Source organism: Pempheris klunzingeri, chromosome 8 (assembly GCF_042242105.1).
Source record: "Pempheris klunzingeri isolate RE-2024b chromosome 8, fPemKlu1.hap1, whole genome shotgun sequence".
NCBI lineage: Eukaryota > Metazoa > Chordata > Actinopteri > Acropomatiformes > Pempheridae > Pempheris > Pempheris klunzingeri.
Window position 1 is genome coordinate 9,940,532 of NC_092019.1, and position 24,824 is coordinate 9,965,355.

General features: G+C 39.2%; 2 protein-coding genes across 3 annotated transcripts in view; one reads left to right on the forward strand and one right to left on the reverse strand.

Annotated features, from left to right (window-relative positions):
- The window catches only part of grb10b (growth factor receptor-bound protein 10b), a 239,135-nt gene that overhangs the window by 82,947 nt on the left and 131,364 nt on the right, over positions 1-24,824 (reverse strand). The window lies entirely within an intron of this gene.
- The window catches only part of LOC139205135 (RNA-binding motif, single-stranded-interacting protein 3-like), a 108,053-nt gene that overhangs the window by 55,483 nt on the left and 27,746 nt on the right, over positions 1-24,824 (forward strand). For both annotated transcript variants that reach the window (XM_070835254.1, XM_070835253.1), the window contains exons 5-6: positions 15,913-16,070; positions 17,137-17,216. In XM_070835254.1, the coding sequence (XP_070691355.1) occupies positions 15,913-16,070; positions 17,137-17,216 (238 nt within the window). The remainder of the gene's footprint in view (positions 1-15,912; positions 16,071-17,136; positions 17,217-24,824) is intronic.

Genomic DNA, 24,824 nt, shown 5'->3' on the forward strand with positions numbered 1-24,824 from the left:
CTGGGTGGTGGTTAAATGGTGATGGCTGCACACTGAAAGAAAATGTCCCAAGAGCTCGGAGGCTGGATTTTGTATTGGAGCGAAAAAAGCTTTGAAAACTTAATGTTTTTAGACTTTAATGGATTTTTGCTCCTATATCAAGAACCTTTTATCTTTTTTTTTTTTTTTTTTACATTGTATGGAAATTTGATCCCCACCCATAGAATAAATACTACAGCAGAAAACCAGCAGCTGGACCATGATGTCATGACATGAGGTCATGCACAAGTACATATCGTACAATCAACACAGCTGATTAAAATCCAGAAAAAATGTTGTTTACACAGTGACATTCTTGTCATTATGTTTTCTCAGTGGTATCATTAATTAAATCAAATAAAGTACGTGTCTAAGTCAGGCCTTGTAATAAAATATGAACATGTTCGATTTCTCCCTGAGGCCAATATGAATTCTTACTTAATATATAACCAATACAAAGCAATAACCTAACAATAACATGATATGACAAATGATATTATTCTAAGCAAAAATGTAATAGTGAGTGTCCAGCTTTTATCAGGCATCATTTTGTCTCATCACGCCTGCTTCAATTGGTGTATGCCTTTAGGAATGAGACCCTCCAGGTTCAGTATCTCCTCAGTATTACCCCCTAGAGGGTGGAAAACAAAGAGGAATGAGGGAAATATTGCCACAAACAGAGGAGGAATAGAGTTGGTAGCTGGAGAGTGGGGGTGGTGCTTGGTTTGATGGTGCTGGGTTGAGAACTGCTCTATAAGGACGGAGATAACTGGAAAACACTATAAAACGCCTCTCCTCACATTCTTTCCCTCTGTGGAATTAGCCTTTGAGTGGGCTGCTGGAGCGAGGGAGGGTGCATAGAGAGATTGATGGAGGGAGGGAGTGGGAAGCCCGAACTGTAGCGAGGTAGGATAGAGAGAGATGGGGTGAACGAGGAGTGGGCAGCTTGAACTCCGAGAGGGAAGAATGCAGAGTAATCAAGGAGGAAGGTGGAAGTACAGGAAGGAAATGAAAGGCTAGAAGAAAAGGCGGGTTTGAGGAAGAAAAGGGTGGTGGTGCAGTTGAAGTCTTAATCCACACACAGTAGAATACATATGATGGCAACATATTAATGGTAGGAGGAGCGACTAACTGAAATGTCCCTATTTTATGGGGACACTATTAAGTCTGGTTTCTGATTGGCTGCTCAGTACTCGCATCTCTCATTGTTATTGGTGGCCAGGCATGTTTGCTGTTTGTCATTGGGCTGGCAGCAGAGTCGGCTAGATTCACAATCCGATGGCATAATTTAGCCATCGATCAAACTTTGTGGACAGCAGTAGCCAAACTGCTCCTCCAGACAGAGAGAGAGAGAGCTTTCAGAGTAGAATATCACAAATCAAATGCTGTAACCTTTTAGTACGTCTGAGTCTGCACATGCTCACTGAAAACCAATGAGGCTTTTTCCCTTGCTGTGTCTATCAGTCTGCCTACTCTACCTCTTCACTTGTCTTTCTTTTTTCTTCCTTCTGTATTTCATTTTGTTTCAATCACACATCCCCATTCTACCTCTTCCTCTTGAAAAGTTTCTTCACTGTGCTCCTCAGAGTCGGTTTTCTTTATTGATCCAAGCAGGAATGCACGAGGAATCATGATGATGGTTGAGCGAGACATCTGCAATGCCTGCTGGTCATTGTAACATTTACTCAGAGGAAACATTTGTATGCATGTGTACGGCTCTGCAGCAAAGGTGAACTGTTTTCTAGTTTAGAATTCAAGATAAAACCAGCATTTTATAGTGCAACAGTAAAGGATCTGTGGGTGCAGGGAGGATAGTGGCACTGACATGTGAAAATTGCTATGCTCAAGTGTGGCTTTATCTCTGCTCTGTTCTGAATGAGAGATACAGTATATGCAGCGTGTAGTTTTACACACGATCAGAGTTTATGGAATCATTGTTTATGGAATTTATTAAATTATAAACACATGCTAGTCCAAACTGCACAGTAAAGTCTGTGGATTATTCTGGTGGAGTAACCAAGACATGTAGCAGCAGCTAGTAGCAGTGCAAATGAAATTAGATCACTTGCATTCATATATATGGGAGGTGACGGCAATGTTTCATAACAAATATGGCAGAACTATATGGCAAGTTGTACAATAATATTTCCTGGTTTGGATGATGATCTTTAAATTCATCCATACTGTGCTAGGTTGTTCTGGAGAAAGTAATGGCAGTGTTAAACTGAAATACATTAGATAATAATTAAATAGGTAAGTAAATAAGCATTGGAGTAAAGTATTGGCATATGATACTTTATGATAAATAAATTATGAGGACTATAAATCTAAAAAAATAAAAGTTGCTACATTCTGATTGGTCAGATTTGGATCAGTTAAGCTTCCTTTGTTCCATAAAGGACTGTAGAAATGTCAACTTTATGCTACTATATCAAATGAATTCAAAATTTGCATCGCAGGATATTTTACTTGACAACTCCAAAAATGATTGCACTGAGCTTCATAGAGTAAATTTCATCTTTTATCACATCCCAACCATATAAGGCACTCAATCAATTTTCTTTTCAAATCCTGCAAGAAAAATGAATTTCAGGGAAAAAGAAACCTAGAGAAGAAGCCTAATGATTACTCAAACTGATATGTTTATCTTTTTTTTTTTTTTTACTGTGGCTATAAGAGATAGCATATTATGTCCAGCATAGTGTCAAGTTGAGTTGCTCTAAAAGTCAGGGCTAATAAACCTAGACTTCTTGTTAAGACTGCTTTTCATATAAAGAAAAAAAAAAAAAGTACTTCTGCAGGTTACCTTCAGGTTGGAGTTAAAAATTTCAAATGATAGATTATGGCAAGAGCCTAGAGGATTTAGTTGAGTGCCACTGGGAGTCCTTTTTCAGGAACGGCCATATTCTGGCTAGAGAAGGCAAATTTGACATTAGCAGCCATGGTCCAGCAAGTGGATAAAAATTCCTGGCTGCTCCCCTGAATGTTAAATATGGAGGTGCTTGGGTCTATGCTCCTATGCATGCTATTATAATAAATCATATGTAATTGGGCTTCTATTCTCTTTTCTGTGTCTGTGTGTGAATGTGAAACTGTGTGTGTTAGTGATAAGGTCATTACTAATTGGTTGACTGGTTCGTCGTGGGTTCTTGGACATTAGATCTTATACAAGTAAAATTTGGGGTTACGGTACTGCTGGAAGCCTAAATAGAACACAGGCCAGTTTGTGGTGGGTGCTCATATGACGAAGCTTTAATGACGCTCTTTCTCGGGAGAACACTGCTCAGTTTGAGCTGGAAGGGTGTAAGAACCCTTGTTAGAGCCTAATGGCTTTGTAAGAGGGGAGGATGTGGTTTGTACAGGTAAAATGAATAGATGAATGTGAGTGTGCTGTCATGAGGTGTCCTTGGTGGAGGATATGATGGTAATTAGGCTGCTGTTTTCTCAACGGTGTTCCAGCGATGAGTCTATTTAACCTCTTGGCGGTGTGTGTGTGTATGTGTGGGTTGCAGTGCTGTGTGTGTGGGGAATCTGTGTGAGAGTGTGCGCACATACCAGAGATGAAACGGTTAGATGTCCATGTTTGTGCATGTGTCTTTGCATTAGCGCGTGTGAGTGTGTGTGTGTGTGTGTGTGTGGCTGCCCTTTAGTATTTGCTGACTCAGGCTGGTTTTCCCTTTCTAAAAGTAAATAACCTTGGTCCACCAAGCTGTCAGCTGGCCCCACTGTGCCCTCCTCACAACATCTAAAGAAGGCGAGAAAAGCTCCGCTCTCTCATCTGAGCACCACAGCAACATACACCACAAGCACATCTTCAGAGACCCTGCATACTGCAAAGGACTTGTATCTTCAAAAAGCCACCTTCTGATGCAAAACTGGTACAGTTTACATGCTTTTATTCTCTGCCAGCATATTAAATTAATTCCCCTACACGTTGATACATGTTGCTTTGAATGCGTCTTCTGTAGCAGAAGACTGTTCTTCGACCCGACTGTTCTTTGGGTTCAAACTCACACACTTATGTTTGAGAAAGAGGATCGTTTGCTGAACTGTTTGTACTGAGAGTGTGATGGCAGTGGCCACATTTTGTTGCTTTTCATAACAAAGCGGCAACAAAGGCCAATGAAAAGGAAGGCTCTCAATGAGAGAATCCCAATATTTAGTTTTGAAATCTGTGCCAGTGGTTTCTGTGCAGCCAATGCAAACCAACCCGAAATTTAAGAAGGGAATAAAATTGGCAGCGTAATTTTGATAAATAAAGTCAGTCACATAACTGTGTTTGGCTGTTGTTTATGTTGTTGAAGCACTGCGGTTGTATATTGTTGAGTGATAATGTTATACACAAGAAAGTGCACTGCTTGGACATAGCAACCTGTTAACCTTTCCAATCCTTAATTTCCATTACTTTTAGTCCCAAATAGTATCTCTTTCCTTCTTCTTTATTTTTTCTATCTCTCTATTGCTATATCAATCTATCTGTCATTGTATCTATGTCTGTGTATCTAGATACATATTGTTGTTTTGGCTTTATCAAGTTCTGTCAGTTTATTCTTCTCACCCAAAGTTGTTTTTTTTCCCCTCACTTTTTCTTTCTTGTTTGCACCCCTCTCTCTCTCTTTCTCTCTCTCTCACCCAAGCCTTTCCCCTGGAGGTTAATCCCTCCGGTTTCAAATAGAGATAACCATAGCAACAGGCCACAGCTTTTGAGCTTTGGGTGTGTAGGACAAAGGCATTGATCAGGATGAAATAGTGTCAGGTGTAAGCACAAAATACACAACATACACACGTATACACACATTTGTGTGTGCTTGTATGGAAGGCAGAGAATCCACCAAGCCCAATTTTGCTGCTCAGTCACTCCTATTACTCTGTGTGAAAATCAGCCAAGTATACATGCAGCTGCTGTTAAATCAATACTTTGTTAAATCTAACAAATCCCTGTAACAGAATGTGTTTAAACTGATGTAGACACGAACAGGAGGAACATAAACAATGGTACTAAAGGTAAATAAAACTTTAATAGACATTTGGGATAATTGAATAAGAAATGAGATATATATTTGAGCCTTGAAGGTCTCGGTCCTGAAGCCTCTTCTCCAGTAGAGCTGCTCATTGGCCTTTTATCAAAAAAGGATCTGTCCAGGAAAGTAGGTGTGAATGTGTAAGCGTGACGCAAACAGCTCATTCTTCACTCAATCTTCTGTGATTAAATCATTAATGAAAAATAACAATTCAAATTTGTGGTGGAAATGGATACTAGATTTTGTTATGCTTTTATTTTGATTGCACTTGGGTCATGTTTACCATCTTACAGCACACAAATTCATTCTCACACACACACACACACATACACAAACTTGACCTTGATGGCTGGATTGCAGCGGAACAGATGTAGTGAGAAAAGCAGAGTTGATGAAAAAGGTCTTTTATTGAAGTGTAAACCAGTATTCCTCTCCTCCGGGGCTTTACAGCCGAGGCCAGCAGAAGGTGTGGGTGGACATGGACAGCTTAACCCCCCCATAATACAGCAAGTCAACCAGCTTGTGTAACTTTTATAAGTGCTGCAAGTGTTATATGCCCTTGGATGATATGACAGTCTCATTTTTAGACTTATACTGCAGTGCAATTAAGGTCAGAATAAGGTTGTAGCCTTTGCCGTGAAGCCCCTCATTTACACTCCAACATGGACTTTTCTTTGCTTGCCCTCTCTCAAGGAATTGTTTCGAAAATCCCCCAAATTTGAAATGTAGAATAAAATAGGTGCACGCTGGGACTTCTGCAGGCATCATCAAGACACTCCATAAAATTTGAATCTGACATTTCTTTGACTGTGATTTTCCTTTACGATATTTCAAACAGCATTTCTCATCTTGCCATGCATATATGTAACATAACACATTAGGGGAAAAACACCAACTTTGGTGAGAATCAAATGTGCCTCTTCCTTCCTTCTGAGCCAATCTGATTCTTGTGTCTGAGCCAGTGCTTTATGTTTTAATCACTGCAGTGCCAAGAGCACAAACCTACTCCTCGCCTGCACTTTTCGAAAACTTTTTTTAATTTTGCAGTTTCCCTTTAATTTGTTTTCTCTCTGGCTGTGGCTCTTAACTTCATTTCCCAATAATTTGTCTGAGGACAAGCCACATGCCATTAGCTGGAAAAAAAGGAGCCGGAAACAAAAAAAAAACTGCATTCAATAAGTTTGTCTAAAAAAACTTTCTTTATTAATTTTCTCTTCCCTTATCCGAGAAAGTGCTTCCTCAATGATAATCCAGCAATCCAGCAGGCCTTCTGGTTTATTGCATTTTTCTAATGAAATGCTCTGATACAGACAGGCAATCAAGGAGCAATTCTGTGAAAGGAGAAAGGAAAGAAGGGAAAATAGAGTAGGTAGTATGTGAGTCATTTTAGGAGCAGAGCTGAACTTGCTTTTAATCTATAGAGTAGATAGTGCAGGGCCACACTGTAGGCTGCAGACCATGCACCTAGGATTGCAAAGTTTGAGTCTTGGACTTGACCAACTGACCACTTCTCATCCACTCTATCCTCCACATTTTCTGTCACTCTTTGAAAAATACTGTCTATAAAGCAGAAATGCCACTGCTGTGCAAAAAATAAGCCGTAGAGACATAAATATGATGCATGTGAAAGCTGTTCAACTCAGACAATAACACTCAGACCCTAAACATTCAGGTTACCAGTGATTTATTCCTTAAATAGTAAATAGTAAATAGTATTCTATTGTCATTTTCCCCATATGTTTGATTTCATTGATCGCCTCAGAAAAATTGTTGGCATTAAGAAGACCTCAGTGCTCATAATTGTACCTATCATTGCTTGGAAAGGTTTTACTGTTGTCGTCATAGAAGCTTCTTCCAGCTTTGACCCTTTACATGTTCCCCAGGGATCCCTTTTTGGTCTCCTTTTACTTTCTATATCTATGCTGCCACTCAGCCTCATAAAAACACATAACATAAACTTCATGTTTCTATACTGATGACACACCATTTTTTATTACCCTAAAACCTCTTCAGTAAGTTAATGTAACACACAACATGGTTGGTCCTCTAGGAGACTACTCACAATTTTCAGTGTAACTTAAACTGCTCTACCTTACTTTTCTACAGTAACTTCCTTTATAACTTGTGATCCCTCCTTAGCAATTTTAAGCAATTTTTAAAACATTTTCTCAGGTCCACTTTGAACTACCTTGTTTACGACCATATTCAACCTTTATTTAATCTACTGTCATGCTTTATCTTGTTTTATTAACATTGTTTTTATTATCTTATTTGATTGAATCAAATTGAATTTTAATATTAACTTGGGATCCAATACGATAAGATATGGTGCTTTATTACCACAAGAAAAGTCCACAAAAGCATTAATCCTTGGACACACTGGCAACATTTAAGACACTCAAATACTGGCATTTTGTCATTAAGACAATACAGACAAGCATGCAATACAGACAAATGTCAGTAATGCTCAATTATAAGCATCCTCTGACCTGTTAATAATTCGCTTTCGCTTGTATAGAGCGACTTTTATAATACTTTTTTATATACTTACTAATTTACATTCAACCACACTTCTCTTCCTCCTCTTTTGCTTCTGCCTTGATTATCTCAAGCCAGTGTGACATCTTTGTTTATGGCTGTGTGTATTGTCGGCTTTTATATATTTATATGTGTGTATGTGTAGCTGCCATCATTAATGAGTCCCTCTGAACTACCATGAAACAGGACTCACTGTGAGGATGCAGCTTAAAATGTAGACTGACACACACACACACACACACACACACACACACACACACACCCACACACCTCTCTCTCAAAAGCATCAACAGGGTGTGTACCTGCAGAGTCGAAGACAACTCTCCTCCTTGGTTCCAGACTCCATTAATCATTTAGAGCGAGGATTTCCCTGAAGCCTGCTCTCTCCTCCGGCAGACACTATGACATCAGGCTGACAAGGCCTCGAAATGACACTGAGACACATTTATCAGACATCCAAGAGATTTGTTTCAAAATCCCCCTGTTTCCATGTACATTTAAGCCTACTCACTGATTTTTTTTTTCTGCTGTGCTTTAATATGTACAAATTGGTGTGTTTTGGGATGGGTTGCGTAATTATCTGGAGAGACAGGAAGTCTCATTGTTGTTAAATGTTATGAAGTCTGGACAGAATTTCAATCAATCAATCTGTACTCTGAAAGGTACAAGTTTGTGATCCCTTTGTATATAATTTTGTTGGATGCTGCTCTAACATTGCTCTTAAAATATGTCTTAAAATACATAATTTTGTATTTTCACTCAAGGTTATTTAACTTGCGCTAGGACTCTGAGTGATTGTTTAGTTTGAAGTAAACAACATGACTGAAAGTGATGAAAAAATATATCTCAGGTCGAAAATTACCAGAATTATTCAGTTAATGAAAAATATAAAAATATAGACCAGAGAGATTTTAAATTTAGCAGCATGCTTTTCTCTACCAGGCTGTTCACTGGGAATTCCTGACTTTACTGGAAAATTTTGCCTGAGCCTTTGCTGACCTTTAACAAACACATGCATTAATTTACACATGCACGCACACATACACTGTTTATTCTGTTAACAAACACACAGAAATAAACACCACATGCAAACAAGCACATGCTGATTCACGGCACAAACACACACTTCTTTGAGTGGCAGGTGCATGAAAGAAAAATACGTGTCTAAGGAAGCCACTTGACTGCCAGTGGTGTGTGTTTCTGTGTAGGCCTGTCTCCCATATCATCTGTCTGCATTCCAGGTAATTAGACTGGCCAGCAGCTGAGTCCCATTAGCCTTGATTACAGCATTCAGTACTACAGAAAAGGAGAAAAAGCAAGGAAAGAGAGCTGGAGAGGGAGGGATATGTATGTTTTTAAGACGTTATGCCTGTCGTGCGTGGGTTTTTGTGTGTGTTGTCCTTTTGCATGGGTTCTACGTGCTATAGCAGTGCTCTGGCATGGTTGCCCTGGGTCTTAACAGTCTACTCTAAGGAACTCTTTTTGTGTGTATGTCCATAAGCATGTGTTTTACATTGCAAAGCATAACCTCTCAAAAATGTATTTCTCTGAATTGGCATCCCACAATGGAAGCTCAGACATTTTCAGCTAAAGCTAAAATGGATCACAGGCGTGTTTCTGGTGGATCCCCACAAGATAAGAGACATATTTTTTCAATGAGGCTAAATGCCACATTTGGGTTTTTGGCTGAAAAAAGATCAGGACAGAGCCATAAAGAAGTAACAACAACCACATAACCACAGGAAATTACAACACTTCTACTCAGCTGTTAGGAATCAGGCCCACGCTCAGAAGTTGTGTTTGTGTGGTCAGTTTGAAGGATAAGCAGCTACATCAACAACAAAAACTCGACAACACGACAGATGTGACATTACAAACAGGATGTTGTTTAGTCTATCTATGCATCTATAGAGGCCTTTTTATATATTTCAAATCACACCCAAGGGAAACTGATCAACTCATGAGGCATTTTGTTCTGCATTCAGCCCAGGATATGTTTATTTAATCCACCCAGGGTGTTTTTATCTGTACATCCACCTTCACCCTTTCTCCCTCCCTCTAGCTTTCTCTCCATCTCTCTCTCTCTCTCTCTCCCTTCTATCTCTGCCTGACCCTCCCTGATGGTTTCAATGTCTCAGGATTGGGTGATTGATTCCAGCTCTGGATGGCTGGCAGACAGGCAGCCTGCACACTGGTGTGCAGCAGGGGCTGCACTCTGCTCTGACTCTGTGATGAATTACTGGCCTTTTAATACACACAGTAGAGATGGTTTGGGAAAAAAAAGAGTAAGATCAGATGAGAAGGGAAGAAGCCATGTTAAAATTGCAAAGACAACAGATAAAAGAGAGCAATGCAAAAGCAAAAAAAATAGGAATGGAGAGAAGTACAGGCAAACATGCAAATAAATGGGCGAGTTGAGTAATAACTGCATGTGTGACTAGAGAATGAGAGAACTGTGTGTATGTAGTCCCATTATCTAGAAAGGCCTCTCTTATTGCTTTAAATGAGTCACGCAGAGTGTGAAGACGTTAGCAGTGTTGTAAGCCAGAGGGAGAAAAAACGTTTTTCCCGTCACAAAATTGAATTAAACACTGAAACATAGTCAGTCTCTCACTTAGTCAAGTGTGATGCCATTTCTTTGAATAGCCAGTTTCTTTGCCACTTCACAGCCACTAGAGAGCCACAAAGAGGAAAACTGCTTTTCTACCAAATGTTTTTTAGAAGTACGCCGTCTCTTGAAAAGCCTCTAACTCCACTTTTAATGATGCTGGAGCATTAGCTAAGATAAGTGACCTTTGTAGCCAATTAACCGCAGCAAAAACCAAGAATTTACTCAATGCATGAATCAATAGTAGTGTGAAGTTATTTCTTGAAAGCTGAAGGGATCTGACAACAGTGACTTAGTTCGTAAAGGTGATTATTATTGCAGACTAAACCAACTTCTTTAAAGACTCCTGGATCTTTTAACTAAGAAACAAAACACTTCCATTACAGTGGCCTTTGGGTGGCTTAATCATGCAGCAGTGGTTCAGGAATCTAGATCATGTTTACATACTTCCTTTTTTTATAATTCACTCAAGTTGGTAGGTAAAGCCACAGTTGACCCTGCATCAGACAGAAAATATATACAGTGATGTGAGGGTGGTGTTTTCAGAAGTTGAAAGGGACATGCATCATATGTACAACTGACTAAAATCAAATAGACATGTCTGTTGTCTCCTACACAAGAGAAAACACATGTACATCAGTGGCAGCGGCAGCCAAACTCCATGCCCACAGTAATATGAACTGACCAGAGACTAAACCATGAGGTAATCAGTATCCAGTGTTGATTTCACTGAGCCTTTAGTCATCATGAAGATGGAGAAAAAGTGTATATCTCTACGGCTAATGATACCCTGGGGATTTCAGGGTTTAGGGTTCATAAAGTATTTATGGTATGTTCATTAAGTATTGATTAAGCCGTTAGAGAACGTTTAGACACCCAGACAATCATTATGAAAGATTAGAACTTGGCTTGAGGAGGAGGAAGATGGAGGATGGCACAAATGCAGAGAGATGAAGAAGTTTGGAGTGAGGGATGAATGGAAATGAACGAGAATGGAGTTGGAGAATGGAGAGATGGCATCAAAAGGAAAATGGAAGAGCTGGAATAGGGAGAAGAGCAAGAGAGAAAGGAAATAAAGGGGAGAGGGGGGAAATTCTGCTCTTTAAATATTAATTAAGCATTCAGATAGCATTTTAGACAGCAAGGCTACCATTATAGGAGATTAGGTTTTAATCTGAGGGAGGGGAGGGGCGAGTAGGGAACAGAGGAAAGGACAGGAAGAGGAGGGTGAGCATGAGAAAGGAGGAAGGCAAGCATAGGGAGGGGGTGGGCAGAGGGAGGGCAAAGGAGAAGGAAGAATAGATGGATTAAAAGAGGAAATGAGCAGGATTACCCATAAAACAAGCTTGAAAGGTAAGAGGAAGGAGTCAACACATAATGAACAGAATGTCTCATTTCCCCAATCATATGCTACTGCTTCACGAAAGTGCTCTGCTAGTTGTTTTCAAAGCATTTGTCGGCCTGTGTCTTCACTTAATTTTTCCTCATCTTTGCAGCCATCCGTTTTCAATAGCCGCTCGCTCCCGCTCAGGGTTGTCAGAGGCTGTGATGTGTCATTTTTGATGTGAAGTGTTGCCATTTGAGATGCAAGCGGGATTGCGACGAAATGTGACATTCAAGTACCGTCTCACTTCATATCCATCCATCTAGCTTACAGGCCCAGCCGGTGTTTTTCACAGGTATTTAACCATTGCTTTGCCCTCTCTTTACCCTCTAGCTCTTCAGCAGGTGTTATTGCATTGCAGGGTAACCAGGAAGTATCACGAAAAGAGGTGCAGACCTGCTATAATGATGCAGCAATGAGGTTTAATGGGGCTGAAAACACAGGCTGACTGGCTGGCAGGCAGGCTACACAGTCAGGGAGAAGCACAGTTGGTGTGAAGCTGTTTCCAGCTCATGACAGATGTTACAGAGAGAGAGAGGGGGGGAGAGATACAAAGAGATAGAGGGAGAGAGGGGACAGAGAGAGAGAGAGAGGTGAGTCATTTGCAACATGCAGAGTGAGAGACTGACACTGAGAAGTAACTTTGTGCAAACGGCAACTTTGAGCAAAGTCAAGCAGAGTTCATTTACATGTGGGTGCTCCAAAGCACTTGATTTCATATCCCGGAGGTACTTGTGCAAATAAATGGTTTTCCAGCCAACTGTGTCTAGAGATGGTGTGGTGAAGTGTAATGTGATTTCAATAACCCAACACGATGCCCCTGTTGATTTTGTACCCATCTCACTCTTGATTTCCCTGGATTGAGACAATATAAATGATACAAAGAAAAGGGATTTTCAGGCAGGCACAGACATGCATTATAATCAGCGACTGGAGGAGGAGTGGAGGAGAGGTTATGGCATCCCTCTTGTTCACACAAATCAGCACTGATTCCCGTTGTTACTGTAGCTGCAAACTGTATGAAAAAGTGTACCGAAACAGAACAGTTGACCCACTTTATGCTGAAATCGGGGAAAACCGTGTCATGCTGAGACATATTGTCTTTGGATGAAATTAGCTTGTAACCACATTGACCACAGGGATAGGAAATCTTCTGTTTTATCATTAAATCTTTTTATGTCTTACAAACAGGGAGAATAGGATCGTGTCAGTGCTGTCTGCGTAGACTGTGAAAGGAAATTCTGCTACACACAGGGTAACTGTAGAGTGAAAATTGAAATCCTTTGAGTGTGTAGATAGCAAGTTATTGTTAATAATGACAAACTCCGCAGCCACAGTAAGAGCTTAAAGCACAGCGGAGCATAGCCTCAGGTTTGCTCTGGAACTAATTTGTTTGTATGAGAGATTCTCAGATTCTTTAACAGTAACTTTAACATGACATGGCGATGGATGTGTTTGAGTTACCGACGGTGAATTAGTGTAAATTGGATGTATAATGGACCCTTTATTAGCTTTAACCTAATTAGCTTTTGACAGTGTTTCACTGCTGAGTCTTCGCTTGGGTATTCACAATTTTGAGAGCCTTTAAGTTTTTCCTTTCGTAACGGTTTCTCTCAGCAATTGGGTATATAAATTCCCTGTTTAACAAAGGCCTCATTAAGATGTTGTGTCCCATTATTTCTTAATGTGCATAGAGCAGTCCTGCTGAATGTAACTGCTGCACTTTGTCACTGTGTACAAACAAACATGGTTCCACGGTACCTGATGCTTGCTGATGTGAGGATTCTTGAATCCTTAATTTTGAAGGTCTCTCTCTTAACTAAAGAGTTTGGTCTAGACCTGCTCTTTATGGAAAGCGTCTTAAGAGGACACTTGTTATGAATTGGTGCTATATAAATAAAGATGTATTGATTGGTACAATTGTTTGAGCCCTTGCAAACTGAAATCTTGATTTCATGGACAGCACACAGTATAGTCAAATATGTCTTATTCTGATGATAATAAGGTCACACTCCATGCTTTCAACCATCTGACAAGTAATGTTTGCAAAATAAAACTCAAAGAACACAATGAGATTTCTATCAGTGGAGCATGTGGGTATGTATGATTACATTATGTATACAAGTGCTTAATGGCTAGAATAGTTGCTGTGTTTGTGTCTTTCTTATTGCTAATTTGAACAGGAGGAATGATTACAGCCAGCAAAACCTGTATCAATTTTCATATGCTCTATGTTGAAAAGCAGTGAAACTATAGTTTACCCAGGTCTGTGAGAAGCAGAGGGCCTTGATGATCTCAGTGACATAGCTCAAAGATGATTCTAAGATCAATGACTTGCTCCACAGCTGTTACATGTGACTCTACGCCTTTGATGTTGCTGTTGCTCACTGCTTTCATAAATGCAGACACACACACACACACACACACACACACACACACACACAAACATGCCCCCAAATGTAAAGGATTACATTGAAAGCCAGTTGCCCTGTGTGGGAAGGCAACTGTGCCACTCTGTGTATTGGACACCCTGCCAAAGGAAAATCCCTGCTGACGAACAGAGATATTCAGACTCAGCAAGAAAGGTAGAATATTTCAGACTTCCTTACTGGAGCTGTTCTGCTTTCTCTAAGTTACTGATTACATAGATGGCTTTGGTCACAGTCGACCAGATTTGGAACTCCCACTCTTGAAGTCAGGCAGCTCTCATGCATGCAAAGGAGAATCCTCCATGGATAAAAGAAATATTTATGCTCAGAATGAGCCACATAAAGCAGATTTTTTTTTCTCAGTATTCACCCAACACACACACACACACACACATATATATATAATTTCCCACAGCACTAAAGTAAAACTAAACATTTTTTATTCTTTCTTTACCTTCTTTACCATTTATTTTGAAGTATACAGCATAGCTCAGTATTTGTTTCATTTTCCATAACTACGGTGGAATCAAATGTATGAACGGTGAGCAATTTCAGCCCTGCAGTACTTGTTTGTATGTTTCTTCTGCTTGGGTTTGTGGACATGAGACGAGAGGAATGTAAAAGATGTGAGACTCTAGTGTTTATTAAGAGACTTCTGATATAATGTAGGAGAGACTTGCTAGCTACTGGGCACTGATCGTAGGAAAATTTATTGTAAATTAAACATTTGAGTATTGGACTTCTTCAAGAGATCTTCTGTTGGTCATGCATGTACTCTGCCATCAAGATTTGCAAATTTATTACCAAGGCCATAATGGATCCACAGGCATCGTTATTGCACAGAGGAAAGATACAGCCATAAACTATGATGAGCAATCAAACCTCGCAGCATTTACAGAGGCATTCTGGGGAACTATATGTCCAAAGAGTTTATGAAATTATGAAATGATGTCTTGAATTCCTATTATGTAATTCATATAACATATGTGTATTACTTTTTTTCTGTCCCTGTCACTCTTATTTTTCCTCTGTCTCAATCGCAAAGTGGAGCAGTCTTTGTCAAACCCTTGCCTGCATCAACCCTCTTTAATTGCCAACACTGTAGTTAAACACACACACACGCACACACAGGCTTTGGTCTCCTGTGGAGGATTATTTCAGCAGAGTGCTGCTAAACAGAACCAACATAATTGAAGCATACTAGTCTATCTAACTGAGAGGCACATTAGAAGAAACTTCCCTCATTCCTGTGAAAAAATTGAATGCAACTCTGTTAACATCTATGAATCCTTAGGGGGCTTTCTTATTGCTTCAGGGGTTCTGAGCATGAAGCCGGTGCGCTGCCTTTTCAATGAAATGTTTATTCCTCTTTTGAGTAGAGTTTGCCACTTGAGTTAAATTCACAGATATTTTGCAGTGGGATATTCAGTCATAAATATGGAAATAAAGAACTTGAATGGCACAGCCTTAACCTTTAATGCATTTACTGCTGCCAAGGCTACAGTAAAGTCTTTTATTTCTCCCCCTTCATTTTGAGAATTTTACACACTTAAAGGGAAAACTGTTTTGTATTGCAGTCTTATGTCTAGATTTATCCTGCTAAAGTAAGGATACATCCAACTATTCACCATCACAGTCCATTTCTAAGAATTTGAACTGCTAATCTTTCACAGAATAGTTTTGTGAAGTTGAAATAAGTAAACTGAATTGCAGGCCAGTATGAATAGCATTTCCATATTCCTTTGTCACATTTAAGGAGAACAAGTGTTTACTGTTTACAGAGAGACATTTTCAATCATTGTTCAAGTCTCTGAAACCAGACTAATCTATGCAACTTCTCTTTTCCGACTGGCTTTGACATTTACACCTATCTTATTTTTACCTTATGTCTTCTGCCACTGTCTTTCCCAACAGCAACAGGAGCAGGACCCCACCAACCTCTACATCTCAAACCTGCCACTTTCCATGGATGAACAGGAGCTGGAGAACATGCTGAAGCCCTTCGGTCATGTAATATCCACACGGATACTGAGGGATGCCAATGGCCTGAGCAGAGGAGTTGGTTTTGCGAGGTATGCACAGGGAGAGACGCACACACGTCACTTACTCATATATTACAAATAAATGGTGTTAGTAGTTCAGTATGTGAGGATTTGAGGTTAAAGTTCCCATTGGCAGCTATGATTATCTGTTGCTAGTGTAGTTCCAAGATCATGAAACCCATTTTACATGTCATTGTCAGTAATATCTAAATGCATTTAAATGTAGGCTTTTTTCTAACTATAATTACTTATCGGACACAAAATAATAAAGATGCATAATTATCTCACCATGGTCCAGATTCATTTAAAAGAGGCAACATTACCATGAGTTGACTTCCTGCCATTCACAACCAAAGGACTTCTAGCTGTAATGATACAACTCCCTATTCCTGTCCCCTTGGCCCTGTCACCCTCCTCAGTGTGTGTGTTATGTTATGTTTGTGTGGTTCTCTGTTACACTGTGGAGTGTGCCAATGATTAGAATGCAGTCAGGCCTCCATTCAGGGTCACTTGCTTTGTGAAGAAAAATCCAAGACACGCACAGAAAAACATGCATGCACACACACCACACACAGGCGCACACGCACACACACACGTGCACACACACGGTCAGTCTCTCCTGTCACCATTTTTCTCTCCTACACACACACACACTCACACGCTGGCTTTTGCTTGCCAAGCAGGCAATTAGTCATTGAGCTGTGATTGGGTGAGCAGAGCTGAATAGGGGCAGACAAAGAGGACATGACACACAACAGATCAGACTGAATGGAGCTTTTAAACCGGGACAAAGGAGAGGAAACCCCATAGAAAACCAGACACACAAAAACACACCAACACACACGCACATGCAGGCCTACCTAAGGCATTTTGCTCAGGCAAACATAGACAGACAACTACTGGGGCATAAAAAGGCAGGCATTTAATTTACTTACTGTATTGTAGAACACATTTGCATGCACGCATGTCCACATACAGTATATTGACATTGGCAGTCTTTTTAAGAACCACAATACCCTTTTTGCATATTGAATGTTAATATAAAGAACAGATTGTCCTCAAGTACCACCTTTTTCTTTCTGTCTCCGTCTGTCAGGATGGAGTCGACAGAGAAGTGTGATGTGGTGATTCAAAATTTCAATGGGAAGTTCCTGAAAACCCCTCCAGGCATGACAGGTAGGTGTCTATCACCAAGACAATTGCCTGCTATTCCTAACGTCTTGTTTTTCTATAGCAAGAGCAAGGCGTTTCTCTATAGGTCACGGGTGTCCAAATAGATGCATCATACACTTAACTTTCCTGCACGCACCATAGCTGCTGCACTCAAGGGAGAGACTATATTGGCTTGATTTCAGTTTGCTGCCACTGTTTAAAAGCACTTCCAATAAGTACAAACGTTTCAATGTGTTGGTGAAAATGTAATGGAACTGGACATTTGTCTTATATGTGAGAATATAGCTGTCTGATCATGCATCGCCTGCGTACAGAATGCTGGTGTTATTTGGGCATTATGGACAGCTGGCATGAATTGAGTATTTTTAGAAAATTTTAAAATACCAGTACCAATACAGTACTTTGTTTGTGGTGTATTTAATCTTTTTTTCCATTTGGTTAAATACACCTATAACTACATCACAGTTAAATGTCATCCTTGTAAGATATTAGGCGAAATGAGATACAGACTAAACTTAGAAAAGTTTCCTGATTTTCCAATTTAAGTCTGAAAATATTGAATCAGGATGTAAAAATCTGACCAAGCATTGAGTGCCTCATACAGTGTCTATACACATTTCAGTTGGTACTCAAAACCTATTGAGGTCTGATATATAGTATTAAGCATTAACACATTTCTTTTCTTTCTTCAGGAAATTGGGTTATTCTCTGCCTCTAGAAGCATGACCATTATCTTTATTTCATAGGATTTTAATAGCTGCTGTAGAAAAACCAGCCTTGGTTTCAGACTGATAGACAAATATGTATTGTGTGACATCAAATTAGCACATGGGGGAATATTTCACTTTTTTTTAACTGGGAAAAAAAATACTCATTTGTTTATTACTTTTACTGCCTAACTAACATTGTTTTTTTCATGAAAGAATCACTTGTTTTATCAGTTAGAGTCACCAAGCGACATATCCGCCTTTGAGTACAAAGCAGTGTCAGTCCGTCTGATAATATATCAGCATCATCTCTGCTGCCCTCTTTCTCTCTCTGGCCCACTCCTAAGACCACCTTGAGTTGATTTAGTAGAAAGATCTGAGTAATTAATTCCTTGACTGTACAGGATATAGATTGAGACAAACAAATGCACAATGCAGTGGTACCTTCACAGACATCCCCTAAAGGAAACAATCTGTCTCTATTTGTCCAAATAAACAGCAAAGACTTTGCCTTTTAATACAGGGAGGAAGAGAGATGTGGAAGAATGGGGTGTAAGGAAATAGAGAAAAGAAAGGATGGGAAGCTAAGATGCAGCAAGAATGAGACTGAGGATGTCATTGGATGTAAAAAAAAGAAAACGATGAAGGGTGTGAGAGAGACTGACATACAGAGAGAGAGAGAGAAGAGAGTCAAGAGGGGTGACTAAACATGAGTGAGAAAACAGAGCAAGGACAAGGTGTGAGAAAAGAGAGAGCTGAGGTGGGGAGAAGCAAACTGAAAGTGACACAGAATGAGAGAGAAGAGATGGAGATACTGAATGATCAGATATAGATAGATAGAAAGGAGGTGAGCCACACTGAAGAAAATGGAAATCAAGGAGAGACTGTGAGAGCTGTGCCTTGTGCCCAGGCAGTATGATTTGTGAGGTACAGTGTGGTGTGCAGCACCCAGACACACACACACACACACACACACACACACTGCTATACTTCTATATACTGTGAGGTATAGCTGTGTAATTTTTGGGCAGGTTCCATCCTTTGCTGCTGCTTTCTGCAGCCAGTGTGTTTGAGAGTGTGACAAACACAGAATCTTAACTGCTAAAAGAAAACTGTGGTGCAGATTGTTATATATTATGAAAGAACGCAGTGTTACAGATTTTTGTCCTAGTTAATTTCCACAGCAGGTTTATCGTGTTAATAATTTATAAATTAATACACTTTTTCACACACTTACAGTGACAGAACATGATATATTTTAAAAGCCACTGCGCTTACTTATAGATGCATACCAAGCCTAAGGTTGCTCTCATCAATATTTTCATATTAGCAATGGATCAAATGACTGCAGCGTAAATAAATGGGTCACTTCTAGTGTTAAACCCACAGAGAATTATCAACTGACTGAAAACCACTTCAAGTCTATCAAACTGGTCTTACCAAATGGTGTATGAATAGCAGGATATTTTTTAAAGACATTTCACGTGTGATATGTTTTTCCTGAATATAACCACATAGCTTTTGTGCCTGCACAATAAGAACGGCGTAGGTGTGACATGCAAAATCCATGTAATCCATGAGATCATGCTGTTGGTTTTTAGTATCTTTAAACTCATTGTGTTGGTGTTGAGACCCGCAAGGTTACTGTGTTGGTTCAGTCCCATAGCTCTCATCATCCTCAATTCCAGCGGCAGTAGACAGCTAATTTTCCAGTGAAAAGGTTCTAAAAAGCCACTGCACCTTCCCAGTATCAACCAGCAGACAGACAAGTCTAGCCAGTGAACACAGTGGAGCCTTTAACAGCTCTAGAACCATGCTCTAGAACAAAAATCAGAAAGAAGGAGAGCGAACAGTGGACTCAAAATGAAAGCTAGTACACCCAATATGTCAGTGTTTACTTTGCGTCTTGTTTTGTTGCCCCCCAAGTGTCCAAACAAATAAAATAATACAGGTTGAAACATAAAGTTGCACACAAATTTAGATACTCTCACTCTTCCTATACACCCGCCAAGTCATTGACCTCTATATAGAAAGTGAAGCATTGCGTGTCTTTGTAAGGGTTCTCCAATTTCTCTTTTCTCCTGTATGTGTGTGTGAGAGAGAGAGAGAATGAGTGAGTGAGTGGATTAATGTATGTTGACCAGTTAAATTGCTCTGAGCTCACAAACTGGTGAAATTGAGAGAATCTGGCCAATCTTCTGTGTACTGAACCACAACACACACACACACACACACACACACACACACACACAGTTAGTTTTTACTGATCTATTACACACAGAGACCTTGTGTCACTAATGCCAGGTTCTGTTGATTTATGTCACTGGTTTTCTGTGTCACTGACAGTCTGTGGCATTTCCAAGGCTATTGCAGTGACATTATGACAGGCTTTTGTGCTTTGTTTTGTTGTTAGTCTACTTATTACTTACATTTGTTGTCTTAAAAAACACCAACAAAACACTGGTATGAAAGGTTAAACCCGCTCTGCTGGTACGGTGTAATGTGTTAATGTATGTGTGCATATCATTGAGTGATGTGTGCTTTTGCCTTTGCCTGTGCGGTCCCCTGATTAATGCCACAATCTGTCCATCCGGGCTGACGTATTGACAGGAAACAGTAATATTTTACTCTCTAGCAGCGAGATGAATGCCAACATTGATCACATGACCAGAGCTTACATCAGCCATCGTTAACAGGAAGTCCATTGATCCACAGCTTCCTGACTTCTAGTGGTTTCTGTCATAGAGATTGAGCATCTAGATTGGACACAGACATAAATGTCTCTGCTCTTGCAGAAAGTGCCAGATTTTAGTCATACTTTACACAGATATATATGATCTTTGTATGAATACTGAATATCTAGAATAGGTTCATATTGTTTCACAGGTCTTTAGAATGACTCCACAGCTTTTGTTCTTTTGTGTCCATGCTAGAAATATCTTTACTGCTCTTAATGTGTCATCACTTTTAGTGAGTCTTACATATTCCAATCACATTCCAATCTGAGGTGTAAATTGAGTGATCAGTGTGTGTATTTATAATGTGACGCTATTCTGTCCCCTCCATTCTCATTGTTCAGTAATGTCCTTCCCCCATACTGTGAGGAGGAGAGTCAGCTCAGGTGGGAAGCGCTCCCTATTCTGCCACAAAGAGCAGATCTTCTACAGCGTCAGCAGTCTCACTTTGTGTCAAAGCCTGATGATAATAAACCTTTCTTGTTCTTGGTGACAGATTTGAATAGTCGGCACGTAATAAGGAAAACAGACTGAAAACAAGTGATTATTGACCACCCAAAGATATAAAAAACTAAATATGAAGTGATGATTCTGCATTTCATTTCATTTCACTGACCAGGGTGGGAAAAATATGATTGTTCTTCTCCTCCATTTCTTGAGAATTTGTGGATTTTCTATTATGATTGTTATTATTATGCACATTGGTAGATGACAGTCAATTCTGGTTACTGGACAGACACAGACAAGTTCCACTTTATGGAGTAAGTCTTCCTTATATTTTTCTTTTTGGTTTACATTTTCTTTTCTTCTTCTCTCTTCTTTCCAAATAAAGATAAAATAACCTCTAAAACAATGATAAATAAATTTAAATACGGTCCGCATCAGACCCCTTCAACTAAAGGTTGAAAGTTTCTTAGAAGATTCATAATGTTTTATACTTGCACAGCCCACCCGTAAAAAGACAAGTATATGAATAAGTAAATAAATTGTAGGACAAATAAAGGAATGATAAGGAAATTTGCCTCTCTGTATTACTTATTCTTGCCTTTTGCATTTTTTTTTTCTTTTTTCTCTTTATTTCTTTGTCTCCATGTCTCCTCTATTATATTCTCTCACTCCATTACCTCTGTCCCACATCTAATCTTTTTCCCATCCCTCTTTTACCTTTTTTGTAATACATTCTGTTTCTCTCTTTTCCTCCCACTATCTGATGTACTGCAGTGTTGTACTTTTAATAGTTCTCTTTGTCCTGCTCTCCCCTAATTGCAAGACAAACGGAGGACAAGAGCGAAAAGAGTCCAGAAATCAGAGAAGACCCATTATCATTCATTGGTCTCAATAATAATCAGGAGGCTTTTAAAAAAGTATGTAGTCTTAAATGTCTGGTATGATCATGAGGCATTTAGCCCCCATTCATTTCAGAAGTGGTTCAATACTTTCATAAATGGGAAATGAATTTTATTTGATGTTCTTGATAATGGAGGAGAAATTGAACAAGGCTGCTCTGAGAAAAATATTGTCATTATGTGGCAGTGCTGCACTGTCAGCTTACTGTACATGGGATATTTGGGGCTACTTAATCAGCACTGAAACATAGCTATGGGTGTTAAACTGTGATGCATTTGAAGCACTAACCGAATCACATCAATGCTGTCAAATTCTGAAAGTTGGAAAGACATTTGGTGCTATATTAACATCATTTTGGGAATTGAATTTTGAAATAAATATGTCAGTGAATCAATACAATTTACTCCTACTTGTCTCACAGCCAATTCATGTTGTGTTGCTTTAGACTTATGGGGGAGAAATGTATTAAACTTTGTCTCCCCTTGGGATGCCACCAGGGAATGGTTTGTTAGTGGTTGTTATTGTCAGCTTTAGAGGGGCAGTCAAATGAGAAGACACAGGATGGAGATCACCTCAGTTTTCTATTAAACTCAAGTCTAAAATTCTTTTAAATCTCAGGTCCGTCCCAGCCTACAGCTTTTACTCTTATTTATTGCAGTAGACATACCTATTGCATCTTAATTATATAAAAGGGCTTGTAGCAAATATAATATAACAAATATATATAGAAATATATTGATTTTTGGAAGCAAATACTTGGCCTTCTGTCATGTGTGAGGCTTGAACATGTAGCCCTATAGAGTGCATATCTTTCTGTCCCAGAGCTTTGAGGTCTTTGGTGTCTTAGACAAAAACAAAAGGATGGCATCCCATTCAACCCAGCTGAGGGATTCCTCATTCTGTTACATTTGGGGATTGGATCCCATTTTCCATCTGAATGATTTCCCATGTTGCTCACTAATGGATTGGATTTTATTTTAAATGAGAATTTTCCCATTTGAGGGATTGAGTCCCTCTTATATGATACAACCCCTCTTCCCACAGTGAAAACTGAAACCATTGTGCTGCAATGCAATAAGTGTTTTTACCAAGCTGCAGCTTGATGCCTTTCTTAGAGGAACCAAAGCTAAGATCTATACTATCTCCTGCACTAGAGGTGACCTCTGTGTTTCAGCATCCCTCATTTCCTCAGTCCCTCAGTTTTTCTTTTCTTTTCCCGTGTCCCTTTCACCAGAATAGAGATGGATTATTTGTCTGCTTTGCTACAGTTTGAATGTTTACTGTGTTGCCTTGCTTTGGTTTGCAATATACTGCAGCTCCAATGAGTGGTACCAGTATGTCATCCACTCTTCACAGTTAGCCACCCACTCCGCTACCCATGTACACATACTGCCAGTTAAACACAAAATACCCACATGGAAAACTTTCAAATCAGTAAAATACCAGTTTTTTTACCCTATAGCATTCACATGAACACACACACACACACACACACATTCAGAAAGGCAAACAACCAACCTCTCTGTCATTTTATTGACATCTCTTGCAGGCTTCACGTTTTTTATTTCCTGTTTGCATCGCCTGTCTCTGCAGCGGCAGAATGTCACAGTATTTTTTTTTTCCCAATGAAGCAAAGAAAAGACACAAACTGGAGTGAAATTATTCACTATTCGATCCACAAAGCAGTGACACTTGGCTAGATAAATTAAACTGGTAAATCAAATACTGCAAACCTTGGTTAATGAGTACCAATAAATCTTGTAAAGAATCCCCAACAAACACACATGCAGCTTTGTAGTTAAGTATTTTGTCTTTTCACTTCAGCTAATTGCCCTTGTCAAGATTGGAGCTCTTGGCAGCAATTTGTTTAGTAAAACTGACTAAAGGGTAACACACATGGTAATGATAATGATGATAAACACTAATACTAAACCTTTGTATGTATTACAGAGATGTAAAGGTTTAGTTCATTTAAAAACATTATTAATGTGTAAAGCCAGAGATAATCTATTATCTGAAAATCTGGAGATGTTTATTAAGATTAAATGAAGAGCATCAAAGAAGGAAATTTAATTTCTAAAGTCCTGCATTAAAGCAGATGTGTATTTTACTATGTGGAGTGAAACTGCGAAATTCTCTGGACAATGACATAAATAGAATGCTAATAAATCATACTATACTCTAATTTAAGAACATTTGTTGAGAAAAAATGGGACATTATAATTTTACTGAATGATATTTATGTTAAGGTGATTGTCATTGACTGGTTTTGTATCATTGAATTGTTATGTGAAAAGAAGAGGGCCATCTATGATTGTGCTGGTATTGAGAAGTAATAGTAGTAATACAAAGACTTTTTTCTACTTCCTGCTCCTTTCTCAGTAATGCAATGTGTATAAGTAGATTGGAATACAGTGTTTTATTTGTTTTGTAAAATTAGTTTTGGGAATTACTCAATGAAATGAGAATAAAACGAAATAAGAAAAGTGTGCAGTGATGCTCAACTACACACACCGCACTGTAGCTCAGTGTAGTGAGTGTGATTTTTCTCTTGGTCTTTCAGTATTTTAGTTCACACGGGGATTAAGCTGTATTTGCTGAGAGACTTGCAATAAGACTTTTTATGTTAATATGACATTTTGATATGACAGATAATTACAGGTGTTTATAGAGATTTTTACACCAAGAATATTTTACAATGTTTACACAAGTCATGGAAGCCAGTGATAAATTATTGGACCACAAACAAAGGCTGTGAAAACTATAATATCTACATTTTAGCCAATTTACAAATGTCATTAACTCCTTACATCCGTAATTAC